General features: G+C 35.2%; 1 protein-coding gene across 1 annotated transcript in view; it reads right to left on the bottom strand.

Moving 5' to 3' along the window:
- Positions 1–458: 458 nt before the first annotated feature.
- The window catches only part of EMB (embigin), a 43,128-nt gene continuing 19,540 nt past the window's right edge, over positions 459–24,046 (bottom strand). The window contains exons 3-9 of the mRNA XM_019736208.2: positions 14,313–14,499; positions 13,988–14,076; positions 8,046–8,173; positions 5,619–5,895; positions 4,816–4,849; positions 1,769–1,823; positions 459–1,235 (exon numbers count right to left, since the gene is read on the bottom strand). Coding sequence (XP_019591767.2) covers positions 1,218–1,235; positions 1,769–1,823; positions 4,816–4,849; positions 5,619–5,895; positions 8,046–8,173; positions 13,988–14,076; positions 14,313–14,499 — 788 coding nt within the window. The 3' untranslated portion in view covers positions 459–1,217. The remainder of the gene's footprint in view (positions 1,236–1,768; positions 1,824–4,815; positions 4,850–5,618; positions 5,896–8,045; positions 8,174–13,987; positions 14,077–14,312; positions 14,500–24,046) is intronic.

Here is a 24,046-nt window from a genome sequence, read left to right as displayed (position 1 = left end):
AGGGACCACCACCAGGACACCCAGCAGTTTCATATCACCCTCTACAACCCGATCCAGTATTCTGCAGTATAATTTTAATGCCCCATTCAAAGCCACTGACAGCTTTGCATGTCTGTTCAGATTTCATCTGATTTGGTAAGCGTGACTTTATAACATTTCAGTTATATATGGAATAGAAACTATTCTATTTTTGAAGGCAAATCTAAGGTATTTGCAACAACATAGAAGAAGTACTGTAGTACCTCTGGATTTCAGACAAAACAATTAGTATCTTAAAGCACGAATAATGCAGTTTTAGATATTGAGCCTGTTATGGACACTGGGAAACCAGGTAGTAAGTCAACGATACCAGGAAACCATGAACCACAGAAGCATCCTTGTAGCAGTGCTGTATTACGACTGCATGGACCTGCACCTACATCATTACTAGATACAACAAGAAATCCAAAACCCATGGCTTTTTTTTTTTTTTTTTAAATGCTCTACATAAAAGACTAAGAATCACTTTAGCCTGCTATATGGGAAAGCAGTGGAGATGAGTGGAATAAAGATTGGGAAATTTGCTTTTGTGGTGATGGAACTATGGGGCAAGTTGCATGGTTTTATTTCCTTAAGCCAGTACTTTTACAGGAAAACGGAAAACTGTTTTTCTTGTAGAGATTGTAGAGCGTGACCATCGATATCAAAGGCAGAAAGCAAGTGTTCATTTCCTAGTAAAGCCACACATTTTTTTCAAGATGACAGAAGAATGAACTTCACACGAAAATTATTACACATATTTCTATATATAGTAAATATGATTGGGAAAAAAAACTTTTAAAGACAAATGGCAAAGGCTTCCTTTGAATTCTTTGAATTCTTTGGTTTTAAACAGGTCTTGAGAGACATTAGCTCTATGAACTATTAACTGGTTTTGCTGGTGTCTGTTCTGTGTGCCTCTTGAGGACCAGGATGAAATTAATTATCCTGGGTTATTGCCCACAGAACATAGTTAATGCAGTTTACCTTGCTTTCGTGTAAAGTAATTACAAAATGAAAATACATCTTTAGATCTGAAGATCTCATATATTATTTACAAAGCTACTGCTGAGCATGTTGCATCAACTTTTTATTCTTCTAAAAATAAAAACTCAGATGTTCTTAATAGGAAGCATAACAGAGCAGAAATAGAAACTCTTTGTACATCTTCCCATGACTCTTGACATGATGTTTCTCATTCATTGACCCGCAGATTCCTGAGTTAAATGAAACATAGTGAAACATAATTAGTGTCTCCTGGTTATTCTGTAATGACTTATGATCAATTTAGCAAAGCAAAAATTGCTGAGTAGGCATGATCCAAACTACTGCTAAAACCAATCTTATTCTAAATACTCAGGAAAAATATGCCGATGAACTATGAAAATGTTGATTCTAATCAGTAAAGAAAATAAGCCAATATGGACCAAATATGTGGGAATATATGAGAATAAAATAGGAGAATCCAGAAAAATTGAGAGAGGGGAATAGTAAGACCACTTGAAAAGTTATAAAAGAAACTAACCCGTGGTGACAAAAGGAAAAAATACATAGGCAGTGCAATGGATTTACTTGTAGATTGGTTGCTACCTGTTTTATGTTTTCTCCTGTAATATTGTAAACAAGCATATTCAAGTACATAGTGATGAACTAGGTCTTTTATGAAACAAAAAAAGTAGCTGGATTAATAGACAGCCTATGTGTGTTGGACTTCACTGTTTATCTGGAATAACATTTGGAAGTAACTTACATTTTTTCTGTGCCTGGAGGCATTGTTTTCTATACCATTGCTGTCGTCTGATTTCCTATATGGAAAATAAAAAGGAAAATCACTAGATGTTTACATTGCATAAAATTAAGTCAGTATACCATCTACATCACGGCTCTCAGGTTAATGTGAAAGGGCAACATAGGCAGAATTCACTCTTCCTAAGTGTGCGCGCGCGCACACGCCATTGCTTGGAGAGGAACTATTACCGCAGATGACAATGACAAAGACCTATTTATTTAATGCAGAGGGAGAGTAGCTTCTCCCTAAGCACGTGTGGGGGTTTGGGTCTATGGCTGTACTTGTGTGTTGTTTTGACACATGCAAGACAATAGCCAATCAGGAGCTCAGCCAATATGCGAGATAACAAGTGCTGTAATTTGACATGTTATTACATTGAATTAGAGGCTAAACATGTTTTTTATCTACCTAATATGCATCAACGCAAAAATACAAAGCTGGCCTTCAGATTCTTAAGACAAGAGTGACTAAAGTAGGTAACAGGTGCATAACTAACGACCTTCTAGGTTAGGGGCAGCTTAAGGCCATTAAGCTATTATCCCCAGAGGATAAATTCAACCACCTATTCAACTATCAGTTAAGTCAAAATTTGGGGGAGGAGAGCAGGTAGGTGAGATTTTATGGATTAAATATTTGAGTGGATGAGATAATGAGTGAGCTTCGTGTTGAACAATTTGAAGTAAGTAGCTTGTTTTGATGTTATACATTTAATACTATTTTTAAGAATCATTTTCACCAAGAAACTGTGAATTGCTGATATCTAAACACACATATATATAAACATTATATATAAACTGTATTAATAAATAGCATTTATTCTCTGTCAAGAAAAATTCATCTCCTAACTAACAAATCTAAAGTAGCATTGGTAAAAGGTTTGTGTAAATGCATCCAAGTGCCCTGGATACTTCTATGAAATCTAAAAATATTGATGAATAACTAAAGATGAGAAAACTGAAACACTCTCAGTGATCTCTGCAGAGTAGTATAGGATGGAGAAAATGATGTACAATATCCAAATTTTCCAAAAATAAAAAAAGGTAATTCATTATACTAGAGATTGAATCTGTTTGACATTGTTCCTAAGGTATTCTAGAAAAAAATATTTTAAAAATATATTTTTTAAATAAGGTAAGCTACATAAATGAGAATTAAATTATTAAGAATTGATAGTCTGCTCCATATTGTTCTGGCACCATCCTTTCAGAGTGTGTTTTTAACAAGCCAGGGTTGAGATCAGACCAACCCCCAACCAAATGTGACAGCAAGAAAATGGTTAGAAACACTGGGGAGGTGGAGCTGGGAGAATAGGAGAATCAGGCAAGGTTGTCATTGTTTCAACTATTGGAATGACTGTCATGTATTTTATGGGGACTCCATACATGGGAACCAGACAGATAAAAAATTCAAATCAATATAAATAAGGTGTCCAAGCTGTCCAGAAAGAGGTGCAACTGTGATAGTCTGTGACTCTGAGACAGCGCTGTGTTTTTCCTGTCTGGGGTTATGGAACTCCTGTGGAAGGTCTTATCGTGTTGATTTATTTTACATGCCATATGTGACTTGAGTAAACTAATTATTTTGAATAATGTCTACAAACATCTAAATGACACCTGTGCACCCCAGTCCTGTTCTAACCGTGGCTATAGCATTCACACTTCACAACTCCTGTTGGCGGATAAAGATCAACTTAATTGCCATGTTTCATTGGAGCAGTTTTGCTCAGGCCTCCAATTTCCTAGGTTTCTCCTGGCTGCTTTCATCTGTCCTCACATTCCTGGTCCCCAACCCTTGGCTCTGTTATTCAGATACTTGTTTTTTTGAAGTATCACTGACATAGAATATTATATTAGTCTCAGGTGTACAACATAGTGATTCAACATTTGTATACCTTACAATGTAATCACAATAAGTCTAGTAACCATGGTCTAGTAACCATCTGTCATCATACAAAGTTATATTGCTGACTATTTTCCCTACGCTACACATTACATCCCATGGCTTATTTATGGGTATTATGTTAAATAAAGTAAGTCAGACGGAGAAAGACAAATACCAAATTATTTCATTTATATGGGAATCTAAAAAAAAAAAACAACAACACAAAAAATGAAACAAAACAAATGAACAAACAAAACAGAAACAGATTCATAGATACAGAGAACAAACAGATGGTTGCCCAGAAGGGTGGATGAAAACAATGAAGGGGAGTAAGTACAAACTTCCGGTTATAAAGTAAATGTTACTCAGATGTTAATCCCAGTCTTGGCCACCTCCACCACTGGACTCCACACTCAGTTTTCTGGTTTGAAAGAACTAGCATCTCCCAGCTTCACCAAAATAAATTACATCCCCGGTAATTTCCTTCCCAGCCCTCCTCATGCTCAACTCTAAACAAAGGTGAGGAGGGAGCTATAAGAGAACTAGTGACACAATTTATGTGCTTTCAAAAATAATGACTAAAACGAATTCTGGGCCAGTGATTTTCAACATAACACAGAATCAGAATCAGTGATAGACATTTTGAAGAAATACAGATGCCCACGCACTAGTCCCAGAGGTTCTAACCCAGAGATCCAGTAAGGTCTGAGTAACTGTATTTTTAAGGAGCATCCTAAGTGATCAAAAACATAGCCAGGATTGAGAATCAGTGCTTTACACAAATTATACTTCCTTATGGTTACTGAACACTTTCTGTGCATCAAAGCCCATGCTATGCATTTTTCCATATGTAATATCATTTAATCCAAAAGCCTTATGTCATACGTACTATCCCATTTTTTGAGAAAACTGAAGCACAGAGAAGTGAAAGTAGTACGTGATGGTGGGAGACTCCCACGCAGGCAGGCAAACTCCAGATGCTTTCACCACAACATGGACATGTACAGAAAATAACACGCATAATATACTCTTGTGATTGTTTTCCCTAACTGTAAACATTTTATTCTATTTTATTTTTATCTGTATTTTACTCAAATGAAAATTAATTTGTAAAAACTAATACTTACAGCTGTTCAATTTGTTCAAACTCTTTCCCATCATCTGTGTAACAAAAGAAGAATATAAATATTAAGATTGGTTTATGATTCTTACAGAGCACATATGTTCAGTTCAATTTTCCCCGAGTTCAGAATTCACTGTGTTGTTTCCCCTTTTTTAAATGAAAGAGAGACGTGCTACATTAGACAGCTGCACCCTCCATCACATTTTTTCCTGCTCTCCAGACCTTACCTACAATTTCAATCAAGCATAGTCTAGTGCCTGGAATTTTCAAAAACAGGATTGACTTATTGGTTACAAAATTACTTAAGTTATAAGTAACCAAAGTGAGAAGAGAATACAGAATTTAAGATAAGTTTTCTTAAGGGAACCATTGGTTTCTTAACCCATAATCCATCAGGTACAAGCTATTAATATAAAAACAGGAAACTGACAGGACAATGTCTCTTTTACGAGAACTCCAGAATGTTTTATAAAATATTTTTTAAATGAGTTATCAGAGTGAAATAATAACTGTTTGTCTTTAAAATCTTTTATATTAAGCTGTAACAGAATTTTCCAATATTCTAATACAAAGCATATATTAATTGGTGTATCCGTACCAGTAACACAGAAGAAGGGGGGAGGGGAGATCTAGTTTAGTAAGTTGCAATAGAAAGACCATCAATACAAACTCATAGCTCACTGTAACCATTGAAATTAACATAAATACCACTCCAAATAGCAAAGACTAGATTTTCCCCCACAACTCTAAAGTCCCTGTAATGTAGAATCATCACATGAGAATGTTATCTAAAAAAATAAATGATACCTGTGTGCTTCTTCTTCTGGAAGTACATTTCACAAAGCAGAATAATAGTCACTAAAAGAACAACCTCAGCAGCAATTGCAAGAAATGGTTTGAGAGGCACCAAATAGCTCAGCACAACCAGTTCAACGTGATCTTCACTCTCGCCTAACTGGAATATCGCATGGCACCAGTAAGAGCCCTGATCTTCCTCTGAAAGATGCATTATCTTCAGCCTTGTTTCATTAGCGTGTTTTCCACTGATCACGTACTTATCCTTCATTTGAACATCGAGAGGAACCTTATATAAGGAGACATGAAAATCCTGTCATAGTGCATAAAAGATACATGTCATAAAGGAGCTACAGTTTTGAGTGAAAGCTATAAAAAAGATAGTGCCGAGAAAACTGCTTACCAGGAAAAGCATCTTAAAATTTGTGAAGGCTTATACATAACAGAGCTCAAGTCTTGTAAGAGTTTGATCTCCCAGAGGTAGCAAACAGAGGAAAAGTGTACTTTGCTTTCAGTACTTTACACTGAATGTTTGAAACTATAGCATGTAGGTAATTGTGGATAAATATTATATGAGAATTAAACATCCAAAAAAAAACAAAAAACCAGCCATCTGTGTTTCATAATTCCTTATTAGCTGTTCAAGAACTTCCTTGTTCACAAGCACAGGCCTACATTAAATCAACTATTAAATTAATGACACTATTAAATCTGATCATTCCTATAAAGGAAGATCACTAAAGCCTGACATTGCAAGTTTCTTTGACTGGAACTGAAGATGAAATCTTCAGGCCTTTGAAGCTGATGTCAAAGGAACGGCAGAAATCCCCAGTGAGCCTCATGTACGTGGTCGTCTGCCCACCTTCTGTCTTCTCATATCTGAATTTCTCTCTCTCGGCAAGCGGGCTTCTGAGATTCATTGAGTGTGGTTCTCAGGAACCATACTAAGCTATTGGGTCGCTTATTTATTTAATCCATTTAAATTAAATTTTATTCTCAGGCCACTTTTTGCCTTCACTGCTCTATCACTCAACTGCGATGCTCAATAAATGCCAATCTGCATACAGATATTCTCAGAGGCTATCTGATAAAGAAGAATGCCTATTACAAATGTAGCCTTTCTAACTCAAGAGCTGATCAATTGAAGTCCCGCACGGTTAGTAGGCATCCCCGGTGATTCTCATGCAGATGGTTGGTCTACAGTTTGAAAAAACACTTGACCTAAAGTTTTGACCTGCACCCCCTTCCCTGCCCTTTTCTCACATCTTAATATTACCCATGCTTAGGGCGAAAGTAAGAGAAAATTGGTAGCAAATGGAGAGAAGCATAGACTACATTCTAAAAAGTTTACTATAAATTAGATTTAGGCTATTTTTTTCTCTAGTCTCACATATGCATAAATAAATTATTTCAAATGCTACAGTTGATATATTTCTCCAAATTAATGTGTGTTAAAGAATATTTACATATATAACATTATCGCCTTTCCTAATCAGTAAGAAGATAAGCAGAAATATTAATGGTTTAAGTCTACTCCTAAATGATTTTGAGCTACTTCTTTGAAAACAATCACAGAATCAGTCACTCTCCCTTTTAAGTCCTTCGTCTATTTCTTTCAACAGTCTATGATAGCATCAATTTTGTCTAAGAAGTAATTTAATATTTCATTGTAAGATCTACACTGTCTCATCTCTGTTCCTTCTAGAATTACAGCTTGCCTTTACGGGACTTTAACTACAAAGATGATTAGCACCAGGGCAATGGAAAGGTTACCCTAAAGGGCAATTTCCTAAATTTCCCTGCTATTAGAGGCTGTTTGGGAGGAGGACAGAGAGCCAGAAATGATTTCTTGAATACTCATGTTTTTCTCAATATCAGCTCTTTAAATAGTTATTAAATCCTTAATAAGAATGTTAAGTATTTGGCGTTCCTTAAGTCTCTGGAAGGCCAAAAGAGGCCAATGACACTTACTAAAAGAACATAAGACCTCAGTTTAAATTATCAAATTTTCACTCTTCTCTCAAATGGTGCCATTGTATTGCATTCTATCAAAATGTTTCCAGAGACAGAAGCAAAAAAAGAAGACTCCCTTTTTTTCCAGTTACTTTCATGCAATTATAGGAAAAGAATAGTCTTTTTTTTGTTGGGGTTATTTCTAAACTTCCCCACTAAAAATGAATTGTAACTTCTTTTCAAAGAATTTAAATAAATTGCTAAATCTAAAAAAATGAAGTACCAGCTAATGAAACATTAAGAGTATCTTCAGATGTATAATATGCTAAAATCATCAAATGACAACTTCATTTATTACTGTTCTTTCTTCATGAAGACATACTAAAGAACAAAATAACAGAAGTACAAATAGTGCTAGGAATTGTGAGTCTGTTATAATCTTATTATTTATGAATTTTGTTTTCTTCAAATCAAATACAATCTTACCTGTACACTCTCATTACTACTGTACCAGGTCCAATTTAAAGGAAAACACTCTTCACATTTACATATCAAGACAGTTGAATCCCCCACATAAGTGATCAATGGTTTGTTTTTTCCATGAAGTTCAGGGACTAAGAAAAATTTAGAGAAATGTATATTAATGAAGGAGTTTGAATGGGGGGGATGTATTCAAGTTGATAATATTTTCTTTCAGTTTCTCATTAACATGATTTTAAGTAGTTTTAATTTAGTTCTATACAATTTATAGTAGGATGCATAGCAGTAACAATAATAGTAGTACATAGCTCAATATAATTGTAATGTAGAAATAGATAAATGATGTTCTGTTATTGAGCCTAATATAATAGCAATTACAAGGATTGTAATAAATTGTTACATACTTTAGATAAGATAATTTACATTTTAGGACTATTTCTTCCCACCTAGTAAGTTACTTTAGAACTCTTTTTCCCAAACTTTTGCCCTTAGATGGCATTTGAGTGAGGAGACATATTTTAAGGATATAAATTCTTTAGTCGATACAGATTTATGAAAAGCCATCAAAGAGTTGGAGAAGGTAGGAACATGAGAAAGGAATATACAAAAATTAAGAGGAGGAAAACAGAGCAGGAAAGAAAATGAGATAAAAAAAAACTTCATGTGGTTTTGTAAAAAGTCATATTAATAATCATTACAATAAATTTATTTAGAAAGTTTGAAGTAGGTACCATTAGTAACAAAATTAAAATGAGCACTGAATTTAGAAAAATTAAGTTTTAGGGATGTGAATAATTTGGTCAATAAATTAAAACATAAAGAACATAAGCAAAGTAATAAAAAGCCAATCAAAAGCTTCCATGGTGAAATCAGTTTCTTCTGATTGACCTCAAAGGACATATGTAGTTACTTTTACATTCAAGATACAGACTGATCAGCAAAGATTACTTTTGTTGATTTTGTTTCTTTTACTAACTTTAGCAGGTTTTTGGTTTTGTATTTTTTTGTTGTTTTATTTCCCAACAGAGAGGATGTATGAAATAATTTTTAATACTGTGTTGACAAATTTTATAGACATTATTTGATATTCACTTATCCTATTTTCAGATTTTATTTTTGGGAGGGTCAGATTGGGAAATGAAAAGATCCATTTTTATTACTAAAACTAGGTTTCTAGATTAAATGCATTTTCTAAATGTTCTTGGCTTTCTACCACCCAAAGATAATTAGGCATTTGCTGAACATATGAATTTAAAGATGAGGAAGGGGGAAATAATTGGTAATAACTAGAATTGGTAAATAACTAGAATAATTGTATAACTACCAGAGAAGAGGAAAAAATAGAGTTGGAGAATATTTCTTTATGGGTTCTGTCCTTAGGTGATTATTACAATGAAGAGCGTGGGAAGTCTTCTTTTCTCCTTATTGTTTAAAGTAGGCTTACATATAATTACACATATCACCCTGTCCGTCATCAGGACTTCAGAGCAACAGAGTGTTGAATGAGGCACTGCTAATAATAAACAGATGCAAGTAAGAGGAAAGTATGTCACCCATGAAAGCATTAATGCTTCAAGTGATCATAAAATGACAGAGCAATCTGTAAGTCAATGGTTCTCACACTTTTCATAACCAAGGAAACATGTTTTGATAAAATTGAATGGTCTACAATTTTACATCAACCAAAGATGTTAATTGCCAAGCAGAATTTATAACCACCCCACTAATAGTTTATGAAAACCTGGTAAGGTACCACGAGGGTGCTCCTGAGGGAAGAGAGAGATGAGTACATGTGACAAGCTTGACTGAAGTCATCCAGCCAAAGAAACTGGTGAGCTGACTTTGCCAGAGGTGTTCTGAGCACTCCTTTTGAGAGGCTATTTGTACCCCACCTTCTATTGGTCACCATTAGGCTGAGGGACATTAAGGAACATGTAGTTAGTATGTGTCCATTTCAAAGGCCAGGTCATAGGTGTTTGAAAGAGACAGCACAGTGTGACAATGATGTAACAAAGATAAGATTTGGGTCCAAGAAATATTTGGATTAGAATTATAGCTTCAGTGTTACTGATACTGAGGACAAAGGCAGGTTATGCCCATCCTACAGTGTTGCTGTAAAGAACTAAGTACAAGAACATAACACATAAAATGCTTGGTGCAGAGTAAACATCACAAAGTTCAAACTTTTGTTGTGATTATGTAATGATCCTGCTTTTTTTGACTGAGCCATTTGTAATGCACATGGTCTTTCTGCATAGTGGTCGTTAGCCAGCTTTATTGGGCGGATTATCATCATATGCAAGAACGACTAGGCCAGCTGTCCATGTGAAACAGAGAAGAAATAAGACCAGCTCAGTATCGCTTTCTAATCACATTTCATTCTGATACACCCAACACCTGGTATAGTTTTATTATTAAGTGAAGTATATGTTGGGTATAGTTTTATTATTATATTAAGTATGAGAACATAGAAGCACCTGAAAGATAAAGGCCCACTTGGAAAGATCAGCCACACTTTAGGAGAGGCCTCAATTAAAGACCTGCAGAATCAGCAGAGAGCTGAGCTTGGCTAAAATAGGAATTCTTTTCCAAAACCACAAGGTTCCTTCTAAACCTCAGATGGAGCAGAGCCACACCGGCGTACCACTTGGAGAGGTACAATATGTACATACTTGGCACTGCTCTTTAATAATGCAGCTGTGATGCAGTTACTTCTAGAGCCAGGCTAGGCTCACCATAAAACAAACACTGCTTTGGAGGCAGACTTTGAAACTGGTTGTGTTGGGCACTAGTCAAGGGCACAGTTTCTGCTTTCTCATTTTGCTGATCTCCCAGATACCAACCCTACTTCTCAATCGCAGCATACTTCTTTCTGGAAATAAATTAGGTCATGTGTTAGCTGGAAAATATGTGTTGAAATATGTCCAAATTTTGAAATTTACTCAAAGAGACTAAGAATCAAAAGTGGATGAAAAGCAACATTTGTGGGAAAACATGGCAGAAGACAGACACACTGTTTCTCAGTAAGCCTCTAGGAGGCACAGGCATGAGAAGCATAACTGCTCCCTGAAAGGGACTTTTCAAGAAAATCATGGCTATTTTTTGAGGTTTGGGTGGGGAACACATATCTATGCTATTAAACCATCTCAGTTAAATGTTAATATCAGGGTATAGATTGCAGGTAGCTGACAGTGACAGTGATGCCACAGGGAAATAAAACCCAATTCTATTTTCCTTTCATCTCTTCTGTTTTCTTGTTTTTTGTTTTGTTTTTGGTGTTGTTTTTTTTTACTATCTCCTAGATTAATGGCCAAGATGACATGAACCACTGCTCTGTTATGCTTTATATGGCTGATAAATTATAAAATGCACTATGCTCAGGGAAGATCAATTTGTTTGAACTGCTCCAGAGGTCATCATTGGTTCTGGGCTGCTGCTTATGTTTGGAAGTATTTATGACTAGGAGGACAGTGATACAATATTATAATGTGTCCTGCTGACCTTTTGGAACTTTGGATAAAGCAGGACACATGAGAGTCTTGGGACTGGAAGAATCCATATTTGAAGATGGTGAAATTGCTGATTCAGACTAGTGTCTAGGAAAGTGGGGCCTAGGATCTACCCAATGAAAGTGAAAGTCCTTTGTAGGTAAGATTGGAGATTTCTGTCTGCATATCCAGGGACTAGAAAAAAATCAACCTGTGTCATTTTTGGTTCAAGAATATTTATGTGTTTTCAAATTAAAGAAAAGATTCTTCCATATGGTCAAAGACAGCTAACTTCAACACCCGGGTTTGAAGCTGAAGTTCCAACTGATTCTATTATGTGGCACTTCCACACTTTGACTCCTTAGGTATACGTCCCAATGAAGACAGATGGCTGGGCCAAACAGATTTTATAGACTTGGTACTACGAAAATCTCACCATGATTTCCCAAAAGTCCTATGTCCTATTACTTGTGCTTTACTAACCACATTTCTGCTAAGCTATTTTAACACTGATGAATAGTGTAGTTTTTAGCAACTACCTCACTACCGAGAAATACTGTAGACTATCACTTGTCTTTCTTGGATGAAAAGTATTCACCAACACATTGCTCAGTCGCAAGCTTCCAGTGTGACTTTTGCTATCTCCTCTGTTACTGGCATCAATAGCCAAACACACAGTCAGCAGGTTTCTTTGCATCGTATTAATCAGTGATGTGGAGGCCCTTTTACAATCTTGTAGTAATAAATCAACCAGCTTCCACAAAGGCAAAAGCAGGAACTTTGCTGATGAATTGTTCTAAGAACTCGGGCTCATGCACTATAATTGACTCATATAGTCAATAGCAGACTTTTTTTTTCTTTTTGCTCAATTTAAAATAGAGGATAAAACTGGCTTTTCATCCACACTCAGTTATAGTGCTGCTAAGGAAAGATAATCCTTCTCTTTCGGAAAAACCATAAGCAACCTATATGGAGAAAAAGTATAAAAGGATATTGAAAAAAATATATACCATTCTATAAGCCCTACAGATCTAATCATATAACTATAATATGAGTTGTTCTGCAGATGCCAAACATCTTTAAACTGTAATCAAACAAAATTATTTCTCGAAACAATATTCAATTTCGATGAATTACAAAGAATTGTTTTACTAAAAAAGATCTGGAAGGGCCCAATTTATTATATCTTCCCAATATAATACATACTTAAAAGTTACAATAATGTTAAGCAGGGTTGGAGGAAGAAAGAGAAAAAGACAAGAGAAGGAAAAGAAAAAAAAAAAGAAATGGAAGGAAAGCAATAAAGAAAGGAATTGTATATGGTGTATACTTCACTAAGTTAAATTAGGCAAATGGAGGACAGAAGGTTAAGAGAAAATGTACATGATCAAAATAATCAAAGAATGATAATAATTTCTGCCTTTTCAGAGACCAAATTGCATAAACACAAGGATTTATTATATTTACCAAGAAGAACATTTGTAAAACCACATGAAGGAAACAAGTCTGTGTAGAGGGAGTATGGGAGAGATATAGGAGCTAACAATCTTAAATCATGGCAATTCTGCTGTTGATGGGACTTTGGGGCAGTATTCATATTTTGTCAGAGCAGCTAGCCAGAGTTCACAATTTTCAGGAAAAGAAGAGCACCATTTCTCATGTACCCTGTGAAACTGATGTGAAGCAAAGCCCAAAATAGTTCATATGGCAACCGACCTCATTTCTCAAAGAGCATTACAAACCTTGTGGTTCAGTAATCTATCGCAGAATGTGAGTTTTTCCATGAAGATAATTATCCAACTCGAATGATTAGTCTTTACTATGAGAGTGAGACCTTTAATGTTTTGATTTAATGATGGTATGAGTAAAATACTTTGATTAGTTTGTTTCCACAAGGGAGAGCTATGGATTATATTCTGGTGTTTTGTCCTTACTTGATGAGATCAAAAGCAGGCAACTCTTTGTTTCTCCATATTATGTTTAAATTTGATGTATCCCTAAAATCCCAAATCCTGGAGCCACTGACACAGAACACAAAGCATATTCTCACAGTCTAGGAGTGTAATAACTCAGACACCTAGAGGACTATTATGATAGCTCTGAGTTTACAGAGAGAGAGAGAGAGACAGATGATAGATGATAGATGATAGACAGAGAGATAAAAGAGGTTGCTATGATCTACAAATAACCTGGGTGCCTGGTCTTTGAAACTAAAACCTGTGTTTTAAACTAGGGAAGGAAGGCAAGAGTGGGCATGGATTGGGAAATACAAATTCTATCATGGGGAAGACATTAGGAAGCATTATTTTCAAGGTTGCCACTTATGATTCAATTGGAAGCATATGATTTTCTTTCAACTGCATTATGTTTAGTATTATGATAACACTTTTAAATTTGGGGGATTTAGAATTCTAAGAATATAATGCTGAAGTTATTAGTCTACCAATTATTAGTACTGACCTTTAAAATTAAATGTGCCCCTTTGTTCCTTTTCCTCTTGAAAGAAACAAGAGTAACTTCCCATTTGTTCACTATTAATGATGGTGAACCTAAAGATAATGTTATTAATATAGGTGTAGTTCTCAAAACACTCATTAATGAAAATGAAGACTTAGCCATTAATCAAAATTTTAAAATGGAAAAAAAAAATTCTTGAAATATGCAAATTAGAATATTAGCATAACATTCATGTGACAGCAAAGGGAAGAATGGCCGTCAGCAAAAATATTTAGAATTTCACTAGTAATTTCATCTAGCCACACAGGTTAAAATTTGGTATACTCACATGTACCGGGTATACAGGATGCTTCCTGTTGCATTGATGAGATAATTATTCTCAAGTTGTTCATCACCTTTTTTCCAAGTCACATTTACTGAATGCACATCCCCAGATGTTGTGAACTGGCATGTGAGTTCTATATTAGAAGGTCTTTGTAAAGTGATATTTTTTTCTACTGGAACATCAGAATGTTCTATTAGCCACAAAAGAAAACAGCAACGGAAAAGATGTAAAAGTTACATTTAGGGGAAATCCAATATATAAAAACAGTTTAAATCATCAACAATAGCACTCTACTGACAGTTTCTTAATGTAACATTCCTTTCAAGAGTGATTTTTCTGTCAACATAGATTTGGTTCCCTTTATTCTTTCACAAACACAGCTAAAGAAAAGTTTTATTAAAACATTAACAGAATCACAAAAGCCTAACTTTAGTCTCTTAAAATCTCTAGTTGACACGGATATAGGGGAAAGAGAGCAGTATAGAAATAATGCCATATGCGCTGACAGTATAGAAACAGGGCAACTATAAAAACAAACAAACAAAAGCTAATGGGGAGAGAATGGAATGACTATTTTAACTCCTTTCAGTAATCATGTTATTGGTAGTTAGTACAAGAATGTTTTGTGTATATGGTAGGTTTGTGTGATACACACTAATTCTGTCATTCCCAGTTTTCTTAACTCCTTAAGAACTTGAAGGACTTGGGTAAAGATACAGATGTAAGAAGAATTTAAATAAACATCCTGTAGTTTTGAATTTTCACTAAAATTGAAATATCAGTGTAAAGCCATGAGGTGATATATCTATATATAAGTATATAGATATAAACATCCCACTTATGAAGGAAGCATAGACCCAACATTTTTTTTTCCAAACAGTGGTACATAAAAAAAAAGAAAAATCAAGCAAGTACATGCTCTTCTTATACTAAATGTACCACTGGTAACCAAATAATAGAGAAGGAAAATTTTTATAGAATTTCAGCAAATAAGTGAAGAAATGTAGTACAATGATGTTATAACCTCTAATGAATCATGGATCTAGACATTTTGCATCAAGTGCTACAAACATCTCGGAAACAGAATCATGTGTTTTTTGAGGAGGAACACCTCACTACCTAGGAAGTAATCTGGCAGTAAAGGGCAGGGGTGCCTGAAACTACTAAGTCTCTAGATCCAATTGCTAGTTTACAGGAAATACAGAGGATGGGGAAACATATGAAACTATATCCCATGAAAGCAATCAGCAAAATCCAGATTATGAGAAAACTGTAAGATAAATGATCTGGTTTTTCAACAGATAAATTAGAAAAGGGAGAGAGATAAGCCTAAAAATATTAAGATACTTTTAAAACATGCCTTTTAAAAAAAAGTTAAAACCAAATTATAATATTTAGAATGCACACCTGAGTGTAATAAAACAATTTCAAAAAGCAAAGACGTGACTATACAGAAATCAGCATAGCGATGGTTACTCTGAAGGGGAAGGAAAGAGTTGTTCTGGGAAGAAGGACTTCATTGTATAACGCATTTCTCAACCTTGTGCACAATAGTATGGTATCATGAAAAGTAGAATGCAGAGCCAAAATGTACAAAGGAAAAAAAAAAAACAGAACTTAAATAAAATAATACCACTTTTGATTGCATTCAAAATTTTACAAAAATGCTTCCTTAAGCAATGACCAGGTGCAAAGTTTGCAGACAGTTAAGTACAGCTAAGTGTGAAGTGCTTTGTGAGCACATGCTTGAAATAACTGTTCATGTAACTCCAAAATTGCTGAATTGATTTTATGCACAAAAAGAAAAAAGAAACACCTTACGTATAGCAAGATACAATTATATAGGGAAAAAATTGAGTCAATAAAACTAAAAGGATATACACATGTCAGTATATTTTCTGAGCATCTACTACATGTCAGAAATTATACTAGGTACTAGTTATAGGAGAAAATGTCTCAAGATTTACTATATTTAGTCCTGAGTTTATTTTCTGTCAATTTTCCTCACTTTACCTTTAGCTCGGGAGTACCCTTAAAAAGGTAGTGCTGTCTCTCTGTCAAAGAAATGTACTTCCTTAGTCAATTTCATGAAGGAGTTCTCTACACAGTATCTGTCTTCACCCACGTTCTCATTTCAATATAGCATATTTTGGTATCTTACCATGTTACAGAAAGTGCTTTTCCCAGACATTGCCACAGACTATCTACCCCTTGAAATACCCTTTACTTTGCTTCTGTGTCATGTCTAACATTTTGTTAGCTACACTAACTCTTCCAACTACCTGTAAATGTTGATGTCTCTTTGGACTCTCTCTCTCTCTCTCTCTCTCTCTCTCTCTCTCTCTCTCTCTCTCTCTCCCCCTCCCTCCCCCCCCCTTTTACTTTCCAATTTCACACTCCCATGTTGGATTCAGTGGTTATCTCTGATATCCTTTGTTTGTAAACCTCTTGGCTCCATTCAAGACTTCCTTCCTTCTTGATCCCCAGGTCTAGAGCTCCAGATGTCTACTGAGTATCTAAACCTAGATATCCCACAGGTACTTCAAACTCAATATATCCAAGGGAGATGCATTAGACTTCTCTTCCCCTAGTCACATGCAGTAGAATTGTTGATTTTACCTCTGAAATGTCAAACCAATTCACCCAGTTTCAGGTCACACTACCCCCAAAATATGTCACCTTGGCATACTGAATATTTTAAACTGAAGGAATTTGAGAAAACAGCAAAAGCAGAAAGGTCCATCTGACCCCCTTCATCCTTCTCCCCTGAAACAGGTCATAAAACCCTCAGGTGAGAGGTGCTTCCCTATATTTGGAGGAAAGAAGCATCCTTATCTCAGAAGACAAAGAGACACAGAGTAGAATCCTAACAAACAGGCCTTGCTAAGTTTCCCCCAGTTTATTACACTAATCTCATCTTCTCTGACCTATCATGTGCCTCCACAGCTGTCCACTCTTCATCAAACCTACCATAAAAGACTCTGTTTATTTGGGTCTTCATTTCCTTATGAAGGATCCTGTGTTATGTAAAACATATTAAATAAATTTGTTGTTTTTCTCCTATTAATCTGTCTTTATCAGTTTAATTTTCAGACCCAGGCAGGGACCCTAAGAGGATCTAGGATAACTTGTTCCACCCTCACCTTCACTATCTTTCACCAGGACCAGACAACGACCTCCTAGCTTCTCTCGGCTACAGTTTTTCCTCCTCTTCATATTTTCTACAACAACACCAAAGTTGTCCTTCTAAAGCAAAACTCAGGTTAGGTTATTTCGCTGTCCTGATTACATACTTTTCATTTAGAAATAAAGTATCTTTGTTCTTTTTTTTTTTTTTAATTGTGGTAAGAACACTTAACATGAGTTCTATGATCTTGACATATTTTTAAGTGTACAATACAGTGTTCTTATCAGTGAACACATGTTGTACAGATCTCTAGAACTTATTCATCTTGCACAATTGCGCCTTAGTACCTTTGACTAACATCTCCCCATTCCATCACCTCCCCCACCTCACCCCTACAGTTCCTGGTAACCACCATTCTACTCTTTGCTTCTATGAGTTTGACTATTATAGATACCTCATATGACAATAGCGAAGACGTGGAAACAATGCAAATGACCACTGATGGATGAATGGCCTGCAAAAATGTGGTAACATACACACAATGGAACATCATTCAGCCTTAAAAAATAAGGAAGTCTGGCAACATGGAACAACATGGATGAACTGTGAGGACACCATTACAAGGGAAATAAGCCAGCCAGAGAAGGACAACCACACAATTCCACTCATATGGAGAGGTCTGCTTTACTGCAGTCTCTGCTCATAATAGTTCCTGTCTTTGTTGGTACTGCATGGATCCTTAGAAGGCTGAACTGTTCGATTTATCACCTTGATGGTATGTAAAGGGAAATCTTAACTTACAGGGAAGAAAGGGGTCTCAGGAGCTCAAAATGTCTAAGACATGTGGTAGATAGACCATCCACCAAAGTCTCCAGGAAACTCTTTGACATCCTGCAAAGCTCTGCACGAACACTGTTTCAGGACAAAGTCTTTGGAGACTTCTGTGAGTCTTTTCCCCAGGTCCTGTCTGATCGTCACTCATTATTGCTGGTCTCTGCTCAGCCGGAGTCTATTCTACCAGAATGAGGAGAATCGGGCCTCACTGCAGGCCGTGGACGTGTAGGAGGCTGTGGAGGCTGGAGCACCCAGAGAAGACTACTTTGACTCTAGTTTTGATTATCTGGCACTTTCTAGAGCTGATGACAAACCATCTTACTTGGGGGAGGACTGGCAAGGAGACGTGGCAGCACTATCACTCTTAGCAGGAGGCATTATAGACATATTTACATTCCAGAAGGTGATACCAGGGCACCATGCTCTTTTTGGTTAATGTAGCTCATTGAAGCCTCCTAACATAGCAGGAAGATATGAATTATTAATATTACCCCTATTTCACAAGGGAGCAGCCCAATAGCTGAGGTTCTTTACCTGAGGCTATTCACAGGGCAAAACAACGTATCTTTATGTTGGACACCTCATTCTTTTCATTTGTAAAATGGGACAATACATATTCATGAGGCTGTAGAAAGGGTTAGATGAGCTATCATAAGGGAAGTTTTAGTAATATATTAATTGCTGAATAATTACCACTTATTTCTTCTCACCAGCGAATGTAACAAAAGATATCACATATATTGCTAATAGTTATGTAGTGATTATATCACTTATTCTTCACAGCAGTTCTGTAAGTACCATTATTATCATTCCTACTTCACATATGAGGAAGCTGAGACAGAGAGGTTGACTATCTTGTGCCAGATCATATATCAAGATAATGACAGAGGTGAATCTCAAATTTAGGTGAGGCTGAGCCCAGATTCTCATAACCAACAGTATATACCAACGCTCAAAGATGTGAAATTCTCCTGACAATGGAATTAACTTCATCACTTTCAAACTATTGAATCAAGATTTTAAATGAAAGAAAATATTAATAGAAGATGAAATGAATGTATAATACAGCAAATGAAATGAATGTATATACAGCAATATAGCAATGTGATGATAGATGAATGGTATGATCAACATATTTTAAACATTCACACTTGCACCTAGATGCTTCTATTAGAACTGCAATGGGGCCTTTCTTTGTGACGGGCCTTCTCCAAGTCCTGATTGTTATCTCACTGTTTCTTATAATACTTTGCAGGTGTTTCTACAGCTTGCTTTCTTTCCTATCAAGAAATCACAAGCATCAAAATATGTAAATGTTTTACCTAGAACTTTAAAATATTTTATGGTTAGCCAACAAATTAGTATGTCAGTTGAACTCAGTGTACAATGTTTCAACTTCCACAAAACTTCACAACTGCAGGGCATTTCTGCTTTTTCAGAGTGTTGCAAGAATATCCATGACATCTACATTTCCAAGACTATACATATTTGCTCAGTTACTGAACTATATTTTTAAAAGACTGTTCTTAAAATCATACAGTAATTTACATGTCTAAATATTCTCTTATTTTTATAATTAAATTTTTAAGCAGTTTGTTATTTTCAGAGAAATGACAATAGTTAGACCTTAATGGTTCCATTTAGGAATCATATCACGTGTAATAAAAGTCTAATTTGTTGTTTTATAAAAAAGTTTTAAAAATGGAAAAAGCCAATTAAAATTTCTTCCATAGGACAGTGTTTCTAAACATGCTTTAAAAGCAGAAAGTTTTATTTAAAAGAGTTAAGTGCATTACAACATACAGAGCTCGTAAAATGGGACGACTCTAAGCAGAAGAGACAGGAAATAATTTTAATAATTTATTTAATAATTTTCTTCATTTTACCATGAAAGTCAATGAGGTCCCATATTACATCCTAAAATATAGATGGAACATCCAGAATGCTTACAGAAACAGTCAGAAGGCCATTCTAACGTGGGGCCAACACCCTTTTAAAAATTGAAGCAATCAATCCCATTTGTAACATGCTGTGGCTCCATTTATGTGATGTTTCTTACCATATGGAGTTGCACTGACTTTATAAAATAACTCCTCTAAGTAAGAATAAAACACAGTATCTTAAACTTTATATTTAATTTTTGTAAAATAACACAGGAACATCACTCCTTGATTATTGTCATTTGGTACCACCTCCCAAATTAAATCTCATATTGAAGCAAGAATCATGATCATTTCTTTTCACTGAATCTGTCAACAAGTTATTTATATCAGCCATCTAATCAGTGCAATACTCATGTGATACAATCTAAAATGTATGTGGCTCCTGAATTCTATACCATAAGCTTAAAAAGTAAAACTACCAACGTGCAGAGAAACTCAGAAGGATGTTAAGTACAACTTGAATAGAAAAGTATATGATTAAGAAATTATTTTATATATATATAAATATACTCCCCCCGCCGCCTCCAAGTTCTGTCTTTGGAAGCCCTCAAGACCCATGGACTATGTGGCTGGTATTATATAAGCACAGCTTATTCTCAAACTTTTGGGAATTTTATGCTGGCATCCTCAAAAATAAAGGGAAATACTAGAAAATGTGGATGGCTTCTACACAAATGAGGCCAGGTTTACCAAACATAATTCATCAAAGATTCAGAAAAATTATGGAAAATGTACTAAAATTAGCCAGCAAAAGATGCTGGCTGAATTTTATTAGACAAAGTTCATATGGTCACTGTTTCCCTCCACTTCGATCAGTACCAGATATAATGGTTATTTCTCTACTTTCTAAACTGTTTTAAGATCATTGCAAAGAAAAAATTTAAAAGGTACATGGTTCCATTTGAATTTAAGGAAGGCATATTTCTTCTCATCTTCAACAATGTAATATAGATACAGGATTGAGTAATAATGCAATGATTAAACCCATTTTTCCACAGCATAAAGAACAGGACAGTAGTGCAACTACTGTTTACATCAGTTATCGAGAAACTATAACAAATGGTAAAACTGTTTTAGTAATCAAATAGGTTACTATTACTTTCAAATAATTAACACAAAGTTAATCCAACACTGTAGCAGTGGGTTTTTATATTTTCGGTAGCCAGAATCTGAACACCCTTCCCCTCTGTAAATTTTGGTGAGAGGCAAAGCCCCCTCACTCACTGTGGACACCGAAAAGCCAGATATTCCTTCTCTTTCCCCATCTGAGACTGAGAGCATGGCCACTTGACTAATCATATCCTCTCACCCAGGACTTTAAAGTAGGAGGGAGTGCTTTAGGCAGTATTGAGAAATTAATCACCATAGCAATGGCATATGTCTAGCAATGATAGGACATCATTTATTATTTACCCATTCATTCAACATTTATTTACTAAACACCTACTGCATGCCTTTCATTCAAACATTCATTCCGTTTTACTAAAAATTTACTATGTGCTTTTATTCTAGGCACTGATATTAAGAGTACAATGCTAGTATCAATATCTTAACCAGACTATTTCAGGGTTCCTTGCTCTCTGTCCTCCTTAGATCTTCGGTATATTCCAGAACTTGGTTTCCATCCTAACCATAAAACTATTAGAAGAAAACGGGAAAAGTTTCTTGACATTGGTCTGGGCAATTATTTTTTTGATATGACCCAAAAAGCACAGGCAACAAACACAAAAATTAACAAGTGTGGGACTACTTCAAACTAAAAAGTTTGCGCACAGCAAAGGAAGCAACACCGTGAAGAGAGAACCTATGGAATGGGAGAAAATATTTGCAATCTATAATCTGATAAGGGGTTAATATCCAGACAACTCAATAGCAACAAAACAAATAATTTTTAAAAATGGGCAAATGACCTGAATAGACATTTCTCTGAAGAAGAAATACAAATGGACAACAGATAATGTGAAAAGGTGCTTAATGTCACTAATCATCAGGGAAATGCAAATCAAAACCACAGTGAGATATCACCTCCCACCTGTTAAAATGGCTGTTATAAAAAAGACACAAGATAACAAGTGTTGGTGAGGATGTGGAGAAAAGGGAATTCCTGAACACTGTTGGTGGGAATGTAAAGTGGTACAGCCATCATGGAAGTACAGAGATTCCTCAAAAAATGAAAAATAAAACTTCCATATGATCCAGCAATCCCATTTCTGGGTACTTACCTAAAGGGAATGAAATCAGAATCTCAAAGAGATGTCAGCACTTCCATGCTCACTGCAGCATAGTCACAATAGCCAAGATATGGAGACAACCTGTGTCTATCAATAGAAGAATGAATAAAGAAGATGTCACACACACACACACACACACACAGAGGAATATTACTCATCCATGACAAAGAAGGAAATCCTGCTTTTTACAGTAACATGGATGAAACTGGAGGCCATTATGCTGAGTGAAATAAGCCAGACAGAGAAAGACAAATACTGTATTTCACTTACATGTGAAATCTGAAAAAAAAAAAAAAGTTGAACTCAGCGAAACAGAGAGTAGAAGTGTAGGTTACCAGTGACTGGGGGAGTGGGAGGAAAGGGGCAATGTTTGTCAAAGGTACAAAGTTTCAGTTATAGGATGAAAAATAGAGCGCTAATGTACAAGCATGAAGACCATGCCTAATATTCTGTTGAACACTGGAAATATACTCAGAGAGTAGATTTCAGGTGCACTCATCACACACAAAAATAACTATGAGTGAATAGAGTATGTTAATTAGTTTGGTTCTATAGTAACATTGATATATATATATATATATATATATATATATATATATATATATATATATAATCATGTTAAGCATTTACACCTTAAGTATGTACAATTTTAATTTTAAAAATATATTTTTAAAAGGAAAAAATAATTTTGTGGAACCTGATTCCAAAAAAATCTATATGAAAGAGTAAAAGTCCAGGAAACAGGGAAACCTATTTTTTTAAAAAAGTACAAAGATATAAAGCTATATCAAATGTTTCAAAAAGTTAATATTTATATTAATGATGCTAGAAAACTCCAGGGAACGAATAGAATAAAACAGGCAAAATTTTTCAGATTTCAAGTCAGAAACTATTTGTGAGTCAGGAAGTCAATTTAATAGTTGCCACCAGATTTTTTAAATGTATTGGAAGAGAAGAGAAATTATCAGAGTGTTAACACACCTATTAGGGGTGGGTGTTGCTTGATGAACATTTTATTTTGCGTGCATGCATGCATGGGTGGTGCATCAGGTTACAGGATAAATTCTTTGGCTAGCATTATAAAACGTTTGAAAAACACTCAAACAATAGAGAAACAGAATAGCATATGAAAATCTGGAATATGATTAGGTTAGTATTTCAAAGCTGTAGGAAAAAGGAGAACCATTCAGTAAAGGGTGTGGAGACATTAGTTAGCTATGTATCTCAAAATAGTAATAAAGTTAGTGCCCTATCACACACAATACATAATAGTATTTCAAATGGGTTAAAAACTAAAAGGTAAAGAACTATGAAAATAATAGAAGAAAAAGAGTAAATGAAACTTCTTCACAATAAAGAACACCAAACAGTTTAAAGACAAGTGGGAGACAATATTTGCAACTTCTCTAAAAAGTACAGATTAGTGTTCAAAATTTATAGCTCTCTAATTTACTTATATCAATTTAAAAATATATAAACCCAATAGGAAAATGGATAAAGGATATTAACACACATGCACACATATATAAGTATGTCCAATTCCAAAATGCAAATTAAACCAACCATGATATAGCTTTTCACACTCATGCTGGCAAGGAGAAA

Source organism: Rhinolophus sinicus, linkage group LG03 (genome assembly GCF_036562045.2).
Source record: "Rhinolophus sinicus isolate RSC01 linkage group LG03, ASM3656204v1, whole genome shotgun sequence".
NCBI lineage: Eukaryota > Metazoa > Chordata > Mammalia > Chiroptera > Rhinolophidae > Rhinolophus > Rhinolophus sinicus.
This window is presented reverse-complemented; position numbering and strand designations above follow the sequence as displayed.